The sequence below is a fragment of the Prionailurus viverrinus genome, chromosome B3 (assembly GCF_022837055.1).
Source record: "Prionailurus viverrinus isolate Anna chromosome B3, UM_Priviv_1.0, whole genome shotgun sequence".
Lineage (NCBI taxonomy): Eukaryota > Metazoa > Chordata > Mammalia > Carnivora > Felidae > Prionailurus > Prionailurus viverrinus.
Genome location: NC_062566.1, coordinates 129,979,938 through 129,999,401, shown reverse-complemented (window position 1 = coordinate 129,999,401; position 19,464 = coordinate 129,979,938). Strand labels below are relative to the sequence as shown.

Below are 19,464 nucleotides of genomic sequence, written 5' to 3'. Positions count from 1 at the left end.
ATATTTAAAATCATGAAAATTGAGGAGAATATCAGCAGGGTAAGTACAGATAGAAAAGAAAAAGGGACTAAACTCTGAGCCCTGGCTACTCCAACATGGAGAGTAAAGAGAGGAAGAGGCACCAGCAAAGGAAACTGGAAAGTTGGGAAGAAAACAGGCGAGTGTGTTATCTTAGAAACCACGTGAAGAAATGCTTCAAGGACGAACAAGATCAACTATGTCAAATACTGTTGTTTACTCAAGTAAGGTGAGGACAGGAGATTGATCATTGGCTCAATTTAAACCTCAAGAGAGAGAGAATGGGAATAGACATATTGTCCTCTACCAATAAAGGCAACCTTGGGGTTTTCTGTAAAAAGGAATAGTGAAATCGTGTGGAGAGGGCAGCAGAGGATGAAGCGGGGTCAAAAGAGGTCTCTTTATTATAAGGCGGGAGAAATGACAGACGTCATATGCTGGTTGGCACATTCCTGTAAAGGAAGTGGGGGTCGATATAATAATAAGAGATGGGGGGGAGATGCTGGACCTTGGGAGGGATAAACTCAGTGCACAAGTGGGGATGTAGTTCTTAGCTAGTGGCTTTGTCAGTTCATCCTTAGGAACAGAGAAGGGTGAGTTCCTGGGCACAGAAGCAGGTGGCTGTCAAGACGTAGTGGGAGCTCATAGAGGGTCTTTTCTGATTGCTTCTGTGTTCTCACTGAAAGTGAGGAGGGAAAAGAAGGAGACACTGGAGTTTGAGGAGAGAGGAGAAGATACAAAATAAGCAGTCATGTCCGTGGGAGAATGAATGGATTAGGAAATGAGTGCGTTTGCTGGGCAGCGTTAAAGGCCTGCTCTAGGTTCACAGTCGTGAATTTAAAGTGAAATTGGTCAACCTGATTCTATGTTTTACTCCAAGCACATTTTGCTTAACAAGTGCAGGCAAAAGGCAGATGGTGGGTTGAATTTAATCCTGTTTTAGTGCCCCTACTTCAGATGTGTATATCCATAAACTATATATACTATTAGCTTGTGTTCCTAAAATGGACATAAATGACATACCATATGCAAATTGTTTTATTTGACTTATTTTTGAAATTTATCCAAGTTGATAAGTATGAATCTATTTCATTCAGTTTACCCTCTGTATAATATTCTTTGATGTGAATTATCCAGTTTGCTTACCCAATATCCTACTGAGATTCATTTAGCTTTCTGTGTTTATCACAGTATTGAAGTTTTTTTTCTGATATTATTGGTTTGCTGCAGTTCTTTATATATTCTAGATACCTGTCATTTGTAACTATACATATTGTTTCTTTTCCAAGTCTTTCACTTGTTTTGAATGATATTTTTGCCATCATCAGATTTGACATTTTAATAAAATCAAATTTACTATAATCATTTAATATTTATATTTGATTATGTAAAATTTTTAATTTTAGAAAATACACATAAAAATTATAATCTTCACTATTTTTAAAATGTTTATTTATTTTGAGAGAGAGAGAGAGTGAGCATGAGTTGGGGAGGGGCAGAGTGAGGTGGAGAGAGAGAGGGAATCCCAAGCTGGCTCCGTGCTGTCAATACAGAGCCTGATGCAGGGCTCGATCCTGTGAACCGAGAGATCATGACCTGAGCCAAGATCAAGAGTCAGATGCTTAACTGACTGAGCCACCCAGGCGCCCCATCATCTTAACTAATTTTAAGTGTAGATCAGTAGTACTAACTATATTCACGTTGTTGTGTAACACGTCTGTAGAATTTTTTTTATCTTGCAACTAAACACTACACCCATTGAGCAACAACTCCCCATTTTTTCCCCTTCCTAGCCCCTGCAAACCAATATTCTACACTGTATCTATGAGTTTGACTACTTTAGATACCTAGTATAAGTAGAATCTTACAGCGTTTATCTTTTTTGTGACTGGTTTACTTCAGTTAACATAATGTCCTCAAAGTTCATTCACGTTGTAGCAAGTGACAGGATTTCCTTTTTTTTTTAATGTTTATTTTATTTTTGAGAGAGAGAGAGAGAGAGAGAGAGAGAGAGACAGTGTGAGCGGGGGAGAGAGAGAGAGAGACAGACAGACAGACAGACAGACAGACACAGAATCCGAAGCAAGCTCCAGGCTCTGAGCTGTCAGCACAGAGCCTGACACAGGGCTCAAACTTGGGAATGGTGAGATCATGACCTGAGCCGAAGTCAGATGCTTTAACTGCCTGAGCCACCCAGGCACCCTGGGATTTCCTTCTTTTTTAAGGGTAAATAACATTATAATATATGTATATATCATACTTTGTTTATGCATTCATCCACTAAGGGACATTTGGGTTGCTTGCACTTATTGGCTATTGTAAACAATGCTGCAGTGAACATAGGTGTACAAATATCTCTTTGAGATTATGCTACCAGTTATTTTAGATATATATCCAGAAGTAGGATTGGTGGATCATATGATTATAACATTTTATTTATTTTCCCTCATGATAATTTTATTTTTAATTTTTTGAGGAATGTCCATAATGTGTCCCATAGCGGCTGCACCATTTTACATTCCTACCAACTGTGTGCAAGGGTTCCAGTTTCTCCACATTCTCACCTGTATTTATTATTTCTGCTTTTCTGATAGCAGCCCTCCTAATGAGCATGAAGTGATAGTTCATTGTAGTTTTTATTTGCATTAATGATGTAATGAGTGATGTTGAGCATCTTTTCGTATGCTTTTCGACCATTTGTATGTCATCTTTGGAAGAATGCTGAAATTCTTTGCCTATTTTCTTTAAGTTTATTTATTTATTTTGAGAGGAGGGAGGAGTGAGGAGGAGCAGAGAGAGAGGAGAGAGAGAGAATCTCAAGCAGGCTCCACACTGTCGGTGCAGACAGAGCCTGATGTGAGGCTTGAACTCATGAACCACGAGATCATGACCTGAGCCAAAATCAAGAGTTAGACAGTTAATTGGCTGAGCCATCCAGGCACCCCTCTTTGCATTTTTAAAATCAGATTATTTACTTTTTGTTGTTGTTTAGTTGTAGTTCTTTATATATTCTGGATATTAACCACTTATCAGATATGTGATTTGAAAATTTTCTCTCCCATTCTATAGGTTGTCTTTTCACTTTGTTTCCTTTGATGCAAGGAAGCTTTTAATTTTGATATTGTCCCATTTGTCAGCTTTTGTGCTTGTCCTTTTGGTATCATATCCAAGAAATCGTTGCCAAATCCAGTGTCATGAAACTTGTTTTTTCTTCTAGGAGTTTTATAGTTTTAGATTTTACATTTAGGTCTTTGGTCTTTTTTGAGTTAACTTTTGTATTTGGTGCAAAGTAAGGCCTGAATGCATGTGGCTTTCCAGTTTTCCCAGCATCATTTGTTGAAGAGACCATCCTTTGCTCACGTGTGGTCTTGACCATATGCACTGTAAGGTTTATTTCTGGGCTCTGTGTTTTGTTCCATTGCTCTATATATTTGTCTTAATTCCACTACAAAGATGTATTATTTACTGTAACTTTGAAATATGTTTTGAAATCAGGAAGTGTGAGACTGCCAACTTTTCTTTCTTTCTCAAGATTATTTAGGCTATTCAGGGTTCCTTGAGATTCCATATGAATTTTAAGATTTTTCTTAATTTTTGCAAAAAAAAAATGCCATTGGGATTTTGATAGGAGTTACATTGAATCTTTAGATTATTCTGGGTAGTATGGACATCTTCTATTATGTCTTCCAATCCACAAGCAGGGGATGTCTTTCTTTTTATTTCTATCTTCTTTAATTCCTTTCACAGTATTTTGTAATGTTCATTGTCAGGTCTTTTGACTTATTGGTTGTATTAATTTCTAAGCATTTTGTTATTTTTGATGCTATTTTAAATGGGATTTTTTTTAGATTGTTCATTGTTAGTGTAAAGAAATGTAACTGATTTTAATATGTTGATCTTCTGTCCTGTAACTTTGCTATATGTACTTATTCTAATCGTGTGTGTGTGTGTGTGTGTGTGTGTGTGTGTGTGTGTGTGTGTAATCTTTAGGGTTTTCTACATATAAGATTATATCATATACAAGCAGAGATAATTTTACTTTCTTCTTTTCAATTTGGATGTCTTTTATTTCTTTTTCTTGCCTAATTGCTCTGGATCGGACTTCTAGTGCTGTATGAAATAGAAGTGGTAAGAGGGAACATCCTTACTTTGTTACTGATCTTAGAGGAAGTTTCCATTTTTCACCATTGAGTATGGATGTTTGCTGTGGGCTTTTCATATACGGTCTTTACTATGTTGAGGTAGTTTCTTTCTATTCCTACTTTGTTGCTGAGTGTTTTTTTTTAAGTTTATTTATGTATCCTGAGAGAGACAGAGAGTGTGAATGGGAGGGGGGAGCAGAGAGAGGGAGAGAATCTTAAGCAGACTCTGCACTGAAGCCTTGATGCAGGGCTCAAACTCACGAAACCATGAGATCATGATCTGAGCCAAAATCAAGAGTTGGATGCTCTACTGACTGAGCCACCCAGGTGCCCCTCAAATGCTGTTTCTGCATCACTTGAATTTTTCTTCATTCTGTTCTTCTGTTCTTCATTCTGTTAATGTGGTGTATTACACTGATTAACTTTCAAATCTTGAACCATCCTTGCATTCCAGGAATAAACCTCACTTGATCATGTTACATAAACCTTTTAGCGTGCTGTTGAATTTGGTTTGCTAATATTTTGTTAGGATTTTTGTATCAGTTTTCATCAGAAATAGAAGGCTGTAGTTTTCTTTTCTTGCAGTATCTTTTGCTGGCTTTGGTATCAGTAATGCTGGCCTCATCTGATGAGTTTAAAAGTATGTTCTTTGGTTTTTTGAAAAAGTGAGGACATTCTTTAAATGTTTTTTAGAATTTTCCTTTAAGCCATCTGGTCCTGAGCTTATTCGGGGAGGGAGGTGGGTGGGGGGAGGGTGTTTGATTGCTGATTTAATCTCCTTACTGATCATGGTTCTGTTCAGAACTTTCTATTTCTCTATGATTCAGTCTTGATAAATTATGTTTCTAGGAATTTATCCATTCTAGATTATCCAATTTGTTGGTGTATAATTGTTCATAGTTATTTCTTTTTTTTTTTTTTAATTTTTACCTCCTTTATTTTAGAGAGAGAGAAGGAAAGAGCATGAGCAGGGGAGAGGGGCAGAGGGGGGGAGAGAGAGAGAGAACCCCAAGCAGGCTCCATGCCCATCACAGAGCCCAAGTTGGGGCTCAATCCCACAACCATGAACCAAAATCAAGAGTCGGACACTTAACTGACTGAGACACCCAGGCACCGCAATAGTAGCTTCTTATGTCTTCTCTTTCATTTTCTTATGTCTTCTCTTTCATTTCTGATCTTATTTATTTGAATATTTTTTTTAATGTAGCTAAGAGTTTGTCAGTGTTGTTGATATTTTCAAAAAACCATCTCTTAGTTTTGTTAGTTTTTTTCTATTGTTTTTCTATTCTTGTTTCATTTCTTTGTGCTGTACTTATTTATTTTCCTGCTGCTTTTAGTTTTTCTTTTTCTAGTTCCTTGAGGTGTAAATTGGGTTGTTGATTTCTTTGAATTTTTAAAAACATAATCTCTTTTTATCTCAGTGCACTAAGATATTTGCTTTTATTTTCTTTTAAAAATGAGCACATTAAAATGTTAATTTAATAGGAATTTCTGAATATAAAACAAAGTGGGGATATTATTTTACCTCTTTTTATAGATAATCCAGTTGATAGTTCACTATCAGTGAATGGTCAGTTAATCTTTTCTCTGCTGATTTGAAAGGTACCTTCTGTCATATGCCAAATTCCTATACATGCCTGTGAGTCTATTTCTGTTCTGTTTCTCTTTACTCAGTTTCATTCTTCTGGTTGCTTCTCTCTGAGTCAAAATAAAAAATCTTAAAGGCCATGATTTTATAGTAAGTCTTAAATCTGGAAAGGTGAGATCTTTCTCTTCTTCACTCTTACCCTGCCATTCTCTCCTCCTCTCATCTGACCTTCCTTCACTCTCTTCTCTCTATTCTCTATTCTTGGTCTTTTGTTCCTCCATGTGAATTATAGAATTAAACTGATAAATTAATTCGGAAATAACTGTGATCTTTGGATAATGAATCTTCTGATTAATTAGCATAAATAAATAGTCCTACCTTCCCAGTTATTATCTTTTATTTCTTTTAATAATACTTTATAACTTCCTGTGTAATGCTTGTGCTTATATCATTAGATTCATTTCTATTAACTTTATAAGTTTTATTCCAATTTACAAAAATAAGAATATGGGGTTTTTTGGCACTACAGGAATGTTGATCTTGTACAAAGCAATGTTGCTGAATTCATATTCCAGTAACTTACAGATTCACTTGGATTTTTTAAGTATATAACTATATTAAGAGAAAATCAGAACCACTGTTTGTCAGTAATGATGGTTTTATATCTTTGTGATTCTCATTTTTATTCTGTGTGTTTGTGAATGCATGGTTTGGTTTGGTTTTATTGCCCTTTTATTTGTGTGTATTCTTGCTTGTTTACTTTAAGGCTATGTGTCTTAGGTTTTACAATTTAGTATGGTGTTTACTCTAGGGTTTTAGTAGATGAATTCTCAGTTTCTAATTGTTTATTTATATAAAGAAATTCTTACAGTTTTTCTCTTTAATCACCTAGTGTTGTGAGTTATATTAATAACTTTATGTTGTTGAGTGTTAAGCCATCTTTCAATTCTTGGAAAAAACTTTACTTTCTATATTTTATTATTTTTTTTTTTTACACTTTGCTGGATCTTGTTTGCTAATATTTTATTTTGGACTTTATTTTCCAGTTGACGTATAATTTTCTAATATTACATTTGTCTGATTTTGGTATCAAGATTATATACCAACATCATGAAATGAATTTAGAATCAGATATATAGATAGAAATCATATTTCTCTTAATATTTCTTCTTACTGCACATGTATAGCTATCAGAGTGTAATTTTTTTTCTCCCCCCCCCCCCGAGTGTGAGTAGCTTTTCAAATACTTATTTAATGTTTTAAAAATATGTATAATTATATATGGTTTTCAATTTCTTCTTCAGTCAACTCTGGTAAGTTGTATTTTTATAGAAAAATGTTATCTTTTTTCTTTTTAAATTCCTTGGTATCATTTGTTCATAGAATTCACTTGTATTTTAATCTCTGTTGTGAGTGTAGTAAAGTTTCCTTTTTATTGATCTATAACTTTTCTCTTTTTTCTTGATCAGTTTGCTAGAAATTTGTCCATTTTAATCTCTTCCAAAAAACAGCTTTTGTCAAGTTTCTCATTTTTTTCTATTTCTTTGATGATGTTCCTGTGTTCCTTTTACTTTTCAAGTGTTGTGTTCATATTCTTTTTCTAAACTTTTGAGTCAGACCTCCAGCTCACTATATTTAATCTTTTCATTTTTAATGAGATAATTTCTAAGAACAACTTTTAGATATATCTCACCAGTTCTGATATATAAGGTATTTATTGTTATTGAAATAGTCTAATATTCATTGTGGGTTTTTTTTTCCTTTGGGCCATGAATTATTTAGAAATGGGTTTTTAGGTTTTCAAATATATAGGAATTTTGGGTTGTCTTTTTGTAAATGAGTTCTAATTTTATTGCTTTCTGTATGGAGAACAAAATATATATGATTTTATTTCTGTAGAATTAGAGATTTGCTTCGTGATCTATTACATGGTTAATTTCTGTAAATATGACATATATGCCTGAAAAAAATGTGTATTCTCTAACTATTACATATAAAGTTTGGGGTATTCTCAGGAACATCGTGTAAATCTTCTATAGCTTCACTAATTACTTTCCTGCTTGATTAGTCATTTATAAAAAAAGATATGTTAAAATGCCTGCTATGGTTGTGGATTTGTCCATTTCTTCTTAAACATCTCTCCATTTTTGCTTTTTAAGGCTTTTCAACAAATGTTGAGTATATTGAGGTTTGGGATAGTATTATTTTCCTAGTGAAATGTTCCTTTTATTATTATTCAATGACTCTACCTAATTTTAATAATCCCTTTTGCCTTAAAGTTTATTTTCTTGCTATTAATAAAATACTCCAGCTTTCTGTTGGCTAGTGCTGGTCTGATATATCTTTTTCCATCTCTTTACTTTCAATATTTCTTTGTCATTATGTTTTAGGTGTGCCTTTTGTAAATAACATATAGCTGGATTTTGTTTTTGATCCAGAGAGTTTCTATCTTTTAACTGGTGAGTTAAATCTGTATATTATGATTACTGATATATTTTTACTTATTTCTCTTATCTTGCTATGTGTTTCTCTTTATCACAATTTCTCTTTGCTTTCTCCCCCTCCTTTCCTATTTAGATTATTAGGATTTCTTTGTTTCATTTCTCCCTAATGGTCTATAAGTTATATCTGTTCTATTAACTTATATACTGACTTAACAATTATGTCTATAATTGTCATGACCACTACAAGAACATGGAGTGTTTTAACCTCAATTATCCATTTCATTTTCTGTATTATTGTTACTTAGTATTTAGCCCTACCTTGTATTATATTCCCCCAAATTAATCATTATTGTGTAATTTTCATTTTATAAATTCACTACTTGTTTAGATTTTCTCACATGTTTACCTGTTTTCTCTGTTCACTATTGCTTCTTATAACTTAACTCTTTTCTTGTGAGTTCAGTTTATTGCTGAACTGCATCTTTTAGGGGTCTTTTTAACAAGGATTAATGAATAGTAAATTCTCTTTGTTTTAAAATGCCTTTATGGGGAAGTTAAGATGGTGGAGGAGTAGGAGGATCCTAAGCTTGTCTCGTCCCTCAAACACAGCTAGACAGTTATCAAATCATTCTGAACACCCAAGAAATCACTTGGAGGTCTGAGAGAACAAAAACTGCAAGTCTACAAGTAGAAAAGCAACCACGTTTTGGAAGGTAGGAGGTGCAGAGAGTTGACTTGGGGGAGAAATAACTGTGGGTAAGGTGGTGGGGAGGGAGCCTGCTTATGGATGCTACGGCAAAGTATTATAAGCAAGGGAATGGAAAATTGGAACTTTCAGAAGTCCACTACCATCGGGGACATGCGTGGCTTAAAGGTGCTTAGTGGGGTGGAGTCCCAGGAATGACAGCATGTACTGAGGGTCCCCTGGGTCTCAAGAAGAAAGGGTGGCACCAACATGCTGCACTGTTTCCAGACATAGGAGTGGGGGATGGGGAGGGCAGGGGGTTCCTGTTGAGGGCAGGGAGCTGGAGTGCTGGCTTTTTGCTCTGTTTTGCCATAAAGTCTGAACCCCTGTGCAGCCACTTTCCTTGCACAGCCAGCAAACTGCAAAAGCATGACAAGATGATCACCCAGAGGAACAGTGTGGGTCTGTGCTGCGGAAGTCCCCAAAATTTAGATTTTGAAACTCAGTTGCGCACCTGAGATGAAAAAGCTCGGACACAGGCTGGGTGAACAGAGGGTTCTGATGGCAACTGGCGACAGCTGAGGGATATTGATTGCTCTTCTGTGAGGGTGACCTGAGGAGTGGGGGTGCGAATGTTCAGCTCCAGGGCTAGAGACGAGGGTGCTGCCACATTCATTCCCCCCTCATCAGCACTGAAAGCCTTCAGGGAGCAAAACTGTGCCACATAGTAGAGGCTGGAGCCACTTCTGCCAAGTCTCACCCCCCTGCACTTTGGAGGTGCGTCTACACTAGGGCAAGTTCACATGAGAATCAGTGTGACAGGCACCTCCACCAGAAGGACCAGCACAAACAACTAGCTTGTACCAAGTCTACTACGGGAATTCAAATCTAGCTTCCTTTTTATTTTCATTCTTTATTTTTTCCATTTCTTTTTTTTAATTCCTTTTAAAATTTTTTATTATTTTAAAAATATTTTATATATGGTTTAAATTTAAATTTAATTTAATTAGGATCTAGATTCTTTTAACCAGCAGACCAGAACACACCCAGGACCTAGTGTTTTTTTCGTTTTTGGGTTTTTTTTTACTTTTTTTTTTTTTGCTTTTTTCTTTGTTTTGTGTGTATGTGTGTGTGTGTGTGTGTGTGTGTGTGTGTGTGTGTGTTTTCTTCTTTTCTTTTCTGGACAAAATGACAAGATGGAGAAATTCACCCCAAAAGAAAGAAGAGGAAGTAGATCTCACAACCAGAGATTTAATTGCTACAGATATAATATGTCTGAACTAGAATTTAAAACAACAATTATAAGCATACTAGCTGGGCTTGAGAAAAGCATAGAAAACACTAGAGAATCCCTTTCTGCAGAGATAAAAGAACTAATATCTAGTTATGCCAAAATTAAAACTGCTGTGAGATGCAAACCCAAATGGAGTCCGTAAAAACGAGGATGGACAAAGTAGAGGAGCAAATGAGTGATAAAGAAGATAAAATTATGGCAAATAATGAAGCTGAAAAGAAAAGGGAAAGAAAAGTGATGGATCATGAAGGTATTAGGGAACTCAGTGACTTACTGAAACCGAATGACATTCATATTATAGGAATCCCAGAAAATGAAGAGAGAGAAAAAGAAGCAGAAGGTTTCTTCGAACAAGTTATAGCTGAGAACTTCCCTGATCTGGGGAAGGACACAGACATCAAAATGCAAGAAGCACAGAGAACTCCCTTAAAATCCAACAAAAGCTGACCACCGCCAAGGCATATCAAAGTCAAATTCACAAAATACACGGACAAAGAAAGAATACTGAAAACAGCAAGGGAAAAAAAAGTCCTTAACCTACAAGGAAAGACAGATCAGGTTCACAGCAGATCTGTCCCCAGGAACTTGGCAGGCAAGAAGGGAGTGGCAGAATATAGTCAACGTGCTAAATAGGAAAAACATGCAGCCAAGAATTCTTTATCCAGCAAGGCTGCCATTCAGAATAGAAGGAGAGATAAAGAGTTTCCCAAATAAAATGCCTTTATTTTGCACTGCAAATTCATTGTTAATTTAGCTGTCATGGACTATATCTACTCATGGACTAGTTTATCTTTTTATTTTAAAATAAAACGTATGTAAAAACGAAAGCAAAATAAATGTATGGGTTAAGGAATTTTTATAAGGCAAACACAACCATCACTCAAGAATGGGAATTTGCCACCCATGGATATATTTTTATTTAGTCTGCTTGGGACTTTTGCAATATTTTCTCAAGTGTATCTTCTGGTTTTCAGATTCTCTCTTTATTTGTGTCTACTTTGTTTAATCAGCCTGTGTTCATTAGTACATTTTTTCATCTATATAGTTAATGTTTGCTTCCTTTTCATATCTTTCTCATCTTTTTTATGCCGCTACATTATTTTATAGGTATTTTCCTTCTTTATGTCTTTCATCTTTTACAATATACTAGTCTTTTATAGAATGTTGTTCTAGTGTTCCAAGTAATCCTTCTGTTTGGTTTGGGGAGTCTAGTTCACTTATTTAATAATTTTGAGACTCCAGGGCTTTATCTGTGTGAACCCTCGGCCACCTGGATTGTGGGAATTTGTCTGGTTCTGTCATGTGTTCCAGAGTATTACCACGTTAGACCAGATTTTCTCACTTCCTCATACCAAGGAGGGGAGAGTAAATTCAGGCCTCGAGTCTACAAGAGGCAGAAGCCTTGGGATTTGATTTCAAAAGGGGCATATTTGTTTTCTAAGCTAAAGGCCCTCCCTTTGCAGCTGTAGCACAAGTCATATGTCTACCTCACTGGTTTTTGGCACCCTCTTCATGGCTTGCATCTAGGGATTCCCCTCTCTTTCTCATGAGCACAGTCTTAGATGATTAGCAATGCAATATTTACTTCTTTTTAAAAATCAAACATTTCTAGGGGCACCTACCTGGGTGGCTCAGTCAGTTAAGCGTCCAACTTCGGCTCAGGCCAAGATCTCGCAGTTTCTAAGTTCAAGCCCCGCAACAGGCTCTGTGCTGATGGCTCAGAGCCTGGAGCCTGCTTCGGATTCTGTGTCTCCTCCACTCTCTGCCCCTCCCCTGCTCACGCTCTGTGTCTCTCTGTGTCTCGATAATAAATGTTAAAAAACTAAAAATTAAAAATTAAAATTAAACATTTCTAGATATTTGTTGTAAGATTTGACAAAATTAGGATGGGAGAAAATACAGGATGGGGATGAGACTTTTCATTGGTAATTTTGCATTTATAAATTTATCATAAGCAAAGAAGATCAGGATAAAACATTGGCAAATAAAAGCTAAGAATGATTTAATCTAGTGTTTATTGAGAAATGCCTAAGAATTTGTCACTTAAGTTTATATTTGGATTTTTTCTTAGAAGGGAGCCAGTTTTTGTTTTGTTTTGTTTTGTTTTGTTTTTTTGTCCAGTGCTATCTGATCTTTCTCTCCAAGAGACAGTGGAACCTCCTTGATCAGCTGGTCACTTAAGCGCAAGAACACTGTCTTCTCTGCCAGAATGGTACACACACACTGCTTTTACCATATTTACATTTAAGTACATTCTCATTCACAATCTCTTAACTCTGTGCTCGCTTTAATCAATAATATTATTTATAAAATAATGTGGACCTAAATAGGGTTAGGGTATTTTTTAAAATATTAAAATAGTACTGTAAAGATATTTTGAACAAATGGTAATGAATAGAATTTAGTTATGTTATTCTAGCCTTATAAAACCATAGTTCATAAAATATTACCTAGGATGCTTTCCTGCCCCCACAGCAGACCTTCCTCTGTCATACCTCATCAGTTTATCTCCTTGGTAGAATTATTTGAAAGGCATTCTGTATACTTTCCAGATAACATGCATCTTCCTAAGCAGATAAATACAAATTCAAAAGTAAGTTGGGGATATTTTTACACATAGAAGATAAACTCTCAGGAAATCAAGGCTGACACACTAAAACTTAAAACCCAGAGGGAGTAACACTACCATTGGGGCAGAGGAAGAGGAAGCAGATACAGAACTGCAAGAGGCTAAAATGGCAATGTTTTAAAATAACAGAGAAACTTAAGAAATGCTTTTCCTAATGCTTTTCACTCGTTTCTCAGTAACTGGAACTTCCCAAAACTTAAGCTTTAATTTTTCTGTCTCCTAGAATTTCGATCAAATAGGTAATTATTAATTATTTGTTAATGTAGATACTGCCTACTCCCCTCCACTACCCACCCCCCCCAAACAAATAAACACAAAACAGAGAAGCTAAAGCGATTTAAAGGGAGCTCAAAACTCATACGGAGAAGGTGGATGAGATATCTTTGAGCACGTAATATGGTTCTGAGCTTCCTCTCTGTTGAGACCTTCAAGAGCTGAGCTGCGTAGTTCTCATTGCCAGAGAAAGTAAAACGTGAGAAGTGGGGGTGGCTGTCAGACATTTCTGGCATTCATCAGTAAGGTCTATGTGCCTTATACCCTTTGAACACTAAACTTCATGAATATCTAGTATTTTGAAGAAGAGAGTGTATATTTTCATAACTCTGTAAAATTTAATCATTGTCTCATACTTGGAAAAGTGCATGATTTCAAAATGGTTTGTGACATGGAGCTTCCTATTACTGGCAGTGAAAGTTTATATTTGCTAAAAAGACTAGTTTTCTAAATAAATAAAATCTAGAGAAGCAATAAATCAAACTCATTCTTTTTAGTCATAAAACAGTTTGGAGTATTATTTATATTTTTTTCAGGATATCTAAACTTGATTTAGGATATAATGGTTTAAAGGTATTTCTTAGATGAGATCAAATGATAAATACAATGATTCAGTAATTTTCGTGTTTCTTTATGTCAACTACACAGTGATTTTTGCTCACCCAAAAAAAGGCTGTTGTATACTAAATAGCGTATTAACTAAAAACACTGGTTTTATGAAGTTTGGATTTTTTTTAAGAGTAATTTTGTAGTATTTCTTTTTAAATAAGTCAGGGAACAGATGAATGCTTCTTAATATACACATTTTTTCTAAGCATGCCTAACACAGTTTAAAATTATTCATTACTTTTTATATGTAAATTAAATGGAATCAATTTTATTTAGCTTTAATTTTTCTGTAGTTTGATACAACATTTGCATTTGGTACTGAAATGATGAAGCAGAGAGATAATGATACTTGATATATGCTTTATATTAGCTACTTATTGACAATATTCTGCCAGGTAACAAAAAAGAAAATTTTCTGCAGATCTAAGCATAAGTAAATTATTTCTTTTCATTATACTCAGGAATAGTAATCTTTCAGCATATGTAGTATAAAAAAGAAAGAAATGAATCTTAAACCATCTAATATAATTACAATTAAGTAGTTTTAATATATTTGTTACCAAAGTGTTTATATCAGTTCATTACATGTATTGTCTTTGAGCTTAACTTTACACAAATAGAGAACTTCTGCTGATTCTGTAACATTGCTAGAGTAATGTTCTTTACATTTGAAATTGGCAAATAAGAAGAATGCCTATATCTCAAAATCTTACTGATGGAGGAAGAATAAAGTACAAATTGAAAAGCTTCCTTTAGTTTTTTAAAATATTTTAATGGCACCAAAGTGCCTTAAAATGTTTCAGGTACAGCCATATTAATTGTGTCCCATTAAAGAGGAGTTCTTTTTTTTATTTTATATATCTGTATAATAATTTAGATATTTCTTCTGTTTCATTGGGATGAGTCATATGACACAGTTGATCCATTAAAAAATTTAGTTTTCAAATCTAGACCTTTTTAAAGCCCTACAAAAGAGAAATAACTGTCTTTAAGGACAGTCTTTTTATAAAAACACTTCTGCTCATCATTACTGAGCATATGATTGGCAGTGCCAAACCTAGAAAAAATAAGGTAGGAAGAATTTTTTTCATCATTTTTCATCTCTGGGCTCCCTATTCCCTTCTTAGCATTTGGTCTCTGTCTTTTTTTTTTTTTTTTTTTTTTTTTCCTTAAGGTTTCCCAGTGTTTTCTCAATGTTGCTGATCTGGAAATAAAGTAGTAAAGTATTAGACAGTTCTTGGTACCCTACTAGGACTATTTGAAGTTTTACAAAGAAAATCGTACAAGAAACCACTAATTGAAATATACATACATACAGCAAAGAAGAAGAACAGATAGATGAATGGATGGATGGGCGGCTGGATGGGTGGGTGGGTGGATGGATGGATGGATGGATGATGGTAGATTTCAGGCCTCAAAGTCTTTCAACAGGACATTCACCCAGGACTGACTATACAGGTGATGATCTGTCCTGGTGAGAAGCGGGGGAGAGTCTGTCAAGCAGATTCTACCACTACTTTGCTACTGTGGTTTATCTTGACCAGTAACATGTAGTATTAACTTTCCTTTTTTGTCACTTGTCAGACTAGTTTGAAATCAAATGCCTTTTTGTTTGTTTGATTGTTTAAGGGTGAAAGAGCATATTCCTTTTGTGGAACTATCGAATACATGGCACCAGACATTGTCAGAGGGGGAGATTCAGGACATGACAAGGTATGTTCCGTACTTCTATATATATCTCTATAAAATGTACAATAAGAATCCTAGTTAATAACTTGAGTACAGTCTCTTCAACAGAGCCCTCTTTCTAGTGTTGTCTTACCTTCATTGTTTTCTCTCCTTTGCTTTGTATGCATGAACACATTATGGTATCTAGTGTTGTAGAGGAAAAAGACTGTTGATTATCTCTTCAGTAGAAATAAGTATACTAACAATCCTTGGAGATAGTCAAGGATTCAAGATAGTCTGTTTTCCTAAGCCCTCTAAAAACCTCACTTGCCTTTGTATGTGCAAAATGAAGATTGTAGAAGAAGCATTCTGAGTAGTTTTGTTATAAAATCTCTTTTTTCCTGTATTAAAGGGTACAGATTTGTTTAGTCCCATCCTAAGTAACCAATTTTTAGGAAAGAAAACCTTTTAGAACCTCCTAGAATTCCTACATACCTGAGGTCCAGAATAGAGCTAGTCAATAAATACTCTTTCCCATTCATGGAACAGCTTGACAACTTTGAGTTAAATTAAGTGTGACAATATAGGGAAAGTGCTTATCAACGTACCTGCCTCCACACTGTTCCTTTTATGATTGCAGTCTGCCTGATCATGTTTCATATGTCATGGTTATGTATTTTCTTTGAAATAGCTCTAGGTTCATAAATTTTGCATCATATCTCTGAAACCTTTGCCCTGAAGTTGAGACGCAGAGTTAAAAATTTTAGCATCCAGTTAATATCTCATTGGTATAAGCTTGTGTATTCAAGAAATTACTGAAATCTTGATTTGCCTAATTATAAAAGAACTAATTTGCAGTATATCAAAATTCCTAAGTTATATGTAATTTGGTATGCTCTCAGTTCAGGTAACTACATTTATAAATTGGTTTCCAATTTAGATTGCTTTTTTTTTTTTAGATCTCCTTTTATTTTGTATTAAGTGTCTTCATGCTTCCCAAAAAAAGGATGGCTCACACAAATGAAGATGTATGTGAATGTTTCTATAAGAGGAATTGATTTATGTGGTTATGAAAACAACCATTTTCGTTTTTGCCCTTTAAGGTCAAGGAATTTCATGATACTTATTGGAGCAAAATAATCAATAAAAATGCTGAATGGGGCGCCTGGGTGGCTCAGTCGGTTAAGCATCTGACTTTGTCTCAGGTCATGGTCTCATGGTTTGGTTCGTGAGATCGAGCCCCGCATGGGGTGAGCCTGAGCACCACTCTGGGCTCCGCTCTCCGTCTCCCTCTCTCTCTTCACCTTTTGGGATTCTCTCTCTCTCTCTCTCTCTCTCTCTCTCTGCCCCTAGCTCACTCATGTGCCCTCTCTCTCTCTCTCTCTCTCTCTCTCTCAAAAACAAATAAATAATGCTGAATGCTCCCTTTTCCCCTCCATCATAAGTGTAAAGATTTTACTTAAAATTTTTAAAATTTATTTTAAATTTACAATTTTTTTTTAATTAGGGTGCCTGGGTAGCTCATTTAACATGTTTGACTTCAGCTCAGGTCATCATCTCACGGTTCACAGGTTCGAGACCTGCATCGGGCTCTGTACTGACAGTGCAGAGCCTGCTTGGGATTCTCTGTCTCCCTCTCTCTCTCTGCTCTGTTCCACTCACTCACTGTCTCTCTCTCAAAATAAACTTTAAAAAAAGTTAAAAAATAAATAGAAATTTAAAAAAAATTAACCAAGCTGAAACTATTACTTAATGATTTAGGAAATAATGAAAACACTTTTAGCCCCTTAATTGACTTTACTATGTTTACATTCTTTTGTGAGGATACCTCGATATTTGTCCTCCAAATGTCTTTCGTGCAAGTGCTTAATTTCATACTCCTTACACAGAAAGTTATATACAAAACCTTTTGGTTAAAATATTTTCCAAATATATAGCTTTATTTTGTTCATTTTGTCTTATGAAATATATATTCATATTCTATAAAATGACATTGTTGTTTTATAGGCAGTTGACTGGTGGAGTTTAGGTGTTCTAATGTATGAGTTACTAACTGGAGCGTCTCCTTTCACTGTTGATGGAGAGAAGAATTCCCAAGCTGAGATATCTAGGTAAGACTTAACAAAATAAAATAAATATATTGTGTTATCAAAGGAACTTAACCAAATTTCTGCAATTATAGGCTGATAGAAAAGATAATGTTTTTAATGAAGATAGACAAAATAACGTTCGTGGTAAATTTTCATTTATATTCACATAGAATGTAGATACATAGCCTTTATATTTCTCTATATTTTATGTGCCCAGGTAGATCTTAAGTCGCATAAGGATAGTGTCAAAATTTTTGTGTGCTCCAAAGCACTTAGCATATTGTCTTAACCTAGTACATCATATATTGAGAACTGTATTTGTTGGGTACTTTTTTCCCACTGTATACTGAATGTAATTTCTTTGCAAATAAAGAAACAGTAGTGATCTCTTCAACTCCTGGCTACATACTCTCAGTAGAAACAAATACCATAAAACCACCCTCTTATAGGTTATCATAGCATTATTCTATTCTTTTCCGTCATAGCAGTTATCGCAATTGCAGTGTTACATTTTTGTTCATAGTTATTTGATTAATGTCTGTCTGTCCCACTAGATTGTAAGCTCTGTGAGAGCAAGGGGCATGTCTGGCTTTGATCTTCAGCGTTGTATGCTCACGTGCTAGCACAGTGCTTACTATGCAGAATTCAATAAATATTTTTGGAATGAAATGAGTTAATGAACAAATAAACGAACAGTGATAAAACTTTATACTAATTACTAGTTATGTTTTTGTCCTGTTTTTACTTGAATTTTATAACTTTGAGAACAGATTTGACATTAAAAATTAAAAATTGAGACTTCCACTCCTTACCAAGATGGAATAACAGGGACCCGGATTTACTTTCCTGCCTGAAACAGTTTTTAAAATGGGCAAAATGTATGCAACAGCAATATTGAAGACATTGAACATCTAGCAATGAAGGACAGTGAACACAGTGACGGAAAATAAACGAGGTGAGCGCTATGATTGCCCAGCTTACTGCCTTGAGAGAGTATCTAGGCTGCAGCACAGGGAGGGGAAACCCAGGCAGAGTTGAGGAGATGGAAGTGAGAGTCCAGGAAGACCAGGCAGCTAGAGTTTGCAGGGCAGAGTCCAGAGAGAAGTCCAGAGATTTGCAGAAGGTACCCCAAAATTATTCAGCGAAGTATGGATAAACACACATGTGTTTGGGAGCTACTCAGTATAGTTAAGATGTGATCTCTCTCTGAACTGATCTGTAGATTCAACACAGTCCCAATCCCAGCAGGCTTTTTTTTTTTCTTACAGAAATTGACAACCTAAAATGCATAGAGATATGTGGAGGACCTAGAATAGCCACATCACCTTTGAAAAAGTAGACCAAAGTTGATTTCAAGGTTTGCAGGCTACAGTAATTAAGACACTGTGGTGTTCATATTAAGATAGAAAAATCATCGGTAAAATACAAAGCCCAGACATGGAATCACAGAAATATAGGCAACTGATTTTTTTTTTTAACAAAGGCACAACGTCAATTTAGTGGAAAAAAGATAGTCTCTCTTCAACAGATGCTAGAACCATTGGCTATCATATGGGGAAAAATGAACTTGAATAAATACTTTGCACTGTATAGAAAAATTCACTAAAAATAGATCACAGACCTAAACGTAAAACCTAAAACTACAAAATTTCTGGAAGAAAACAAATGAAAATCTTTGTGATTTTGGGTTAGGCAAAGATTTCTTAGGACACCAAAAGTGTAATCAATCAAAGAAAACACTGATAAATAGGGCTTCCTCAAAATTAAGTACATGCGTGCATGAGCTTTTCAAAAGAAACTAAGAGAATGGAAAGACAAACCCCAGACTGGGAGAAAATTACAAATCCTGGATATGATAAAGGACCGGCTTCCAGAATACATAAATAACTCTCAAAACTCAAGGGGGAAAAAAAATCTGTTTTGAAAAATGGGGAAAAGAGTTTAACAGTTCACCAGAGAAGATCTTTGAGTGGTAACTAAACACGTGAAAAGATGACCAACATCATTAGTCTTTAGGGAAATGC

The 19,464-nt window shown here is 35.2% G+C and overlaps 1 protein-coding gene across 10 annotated transcripts in view; it reads left to right on the top strand.

Annotated features, from left to right (window-relative positions):
* RPS6KA5 (ribosomal protein S6 kinase A5) overlaps window positions 1–19,464 on the top strand; it is a 194,090-nt gene that overhangs the window by 113,167 nt on the left and 61,459 nt on the right. For 9 of the 10 annotated variants that reach the window (XM_047864085.1, XM_047864081.1, XM_047864083.1 and 6 more), the window contains 2 exons: window positions 15,312–15,395; window positions 17,358–17,461. In XM_047864085.1, the coding sequence (XP_047720041.1) occupies window positions 15,312–15,395; window positions 17,358–17,461 (188 nt within the window). Of the gene's footprint in view, window positions 1–15,311; window positions 15,396–17,357; window positions 17,462–18,232; window positions 18,396–19,464 lie in introns of those variants that run through there. The other variant, XM_047864089.1, reaches the window with a different exon arrangement.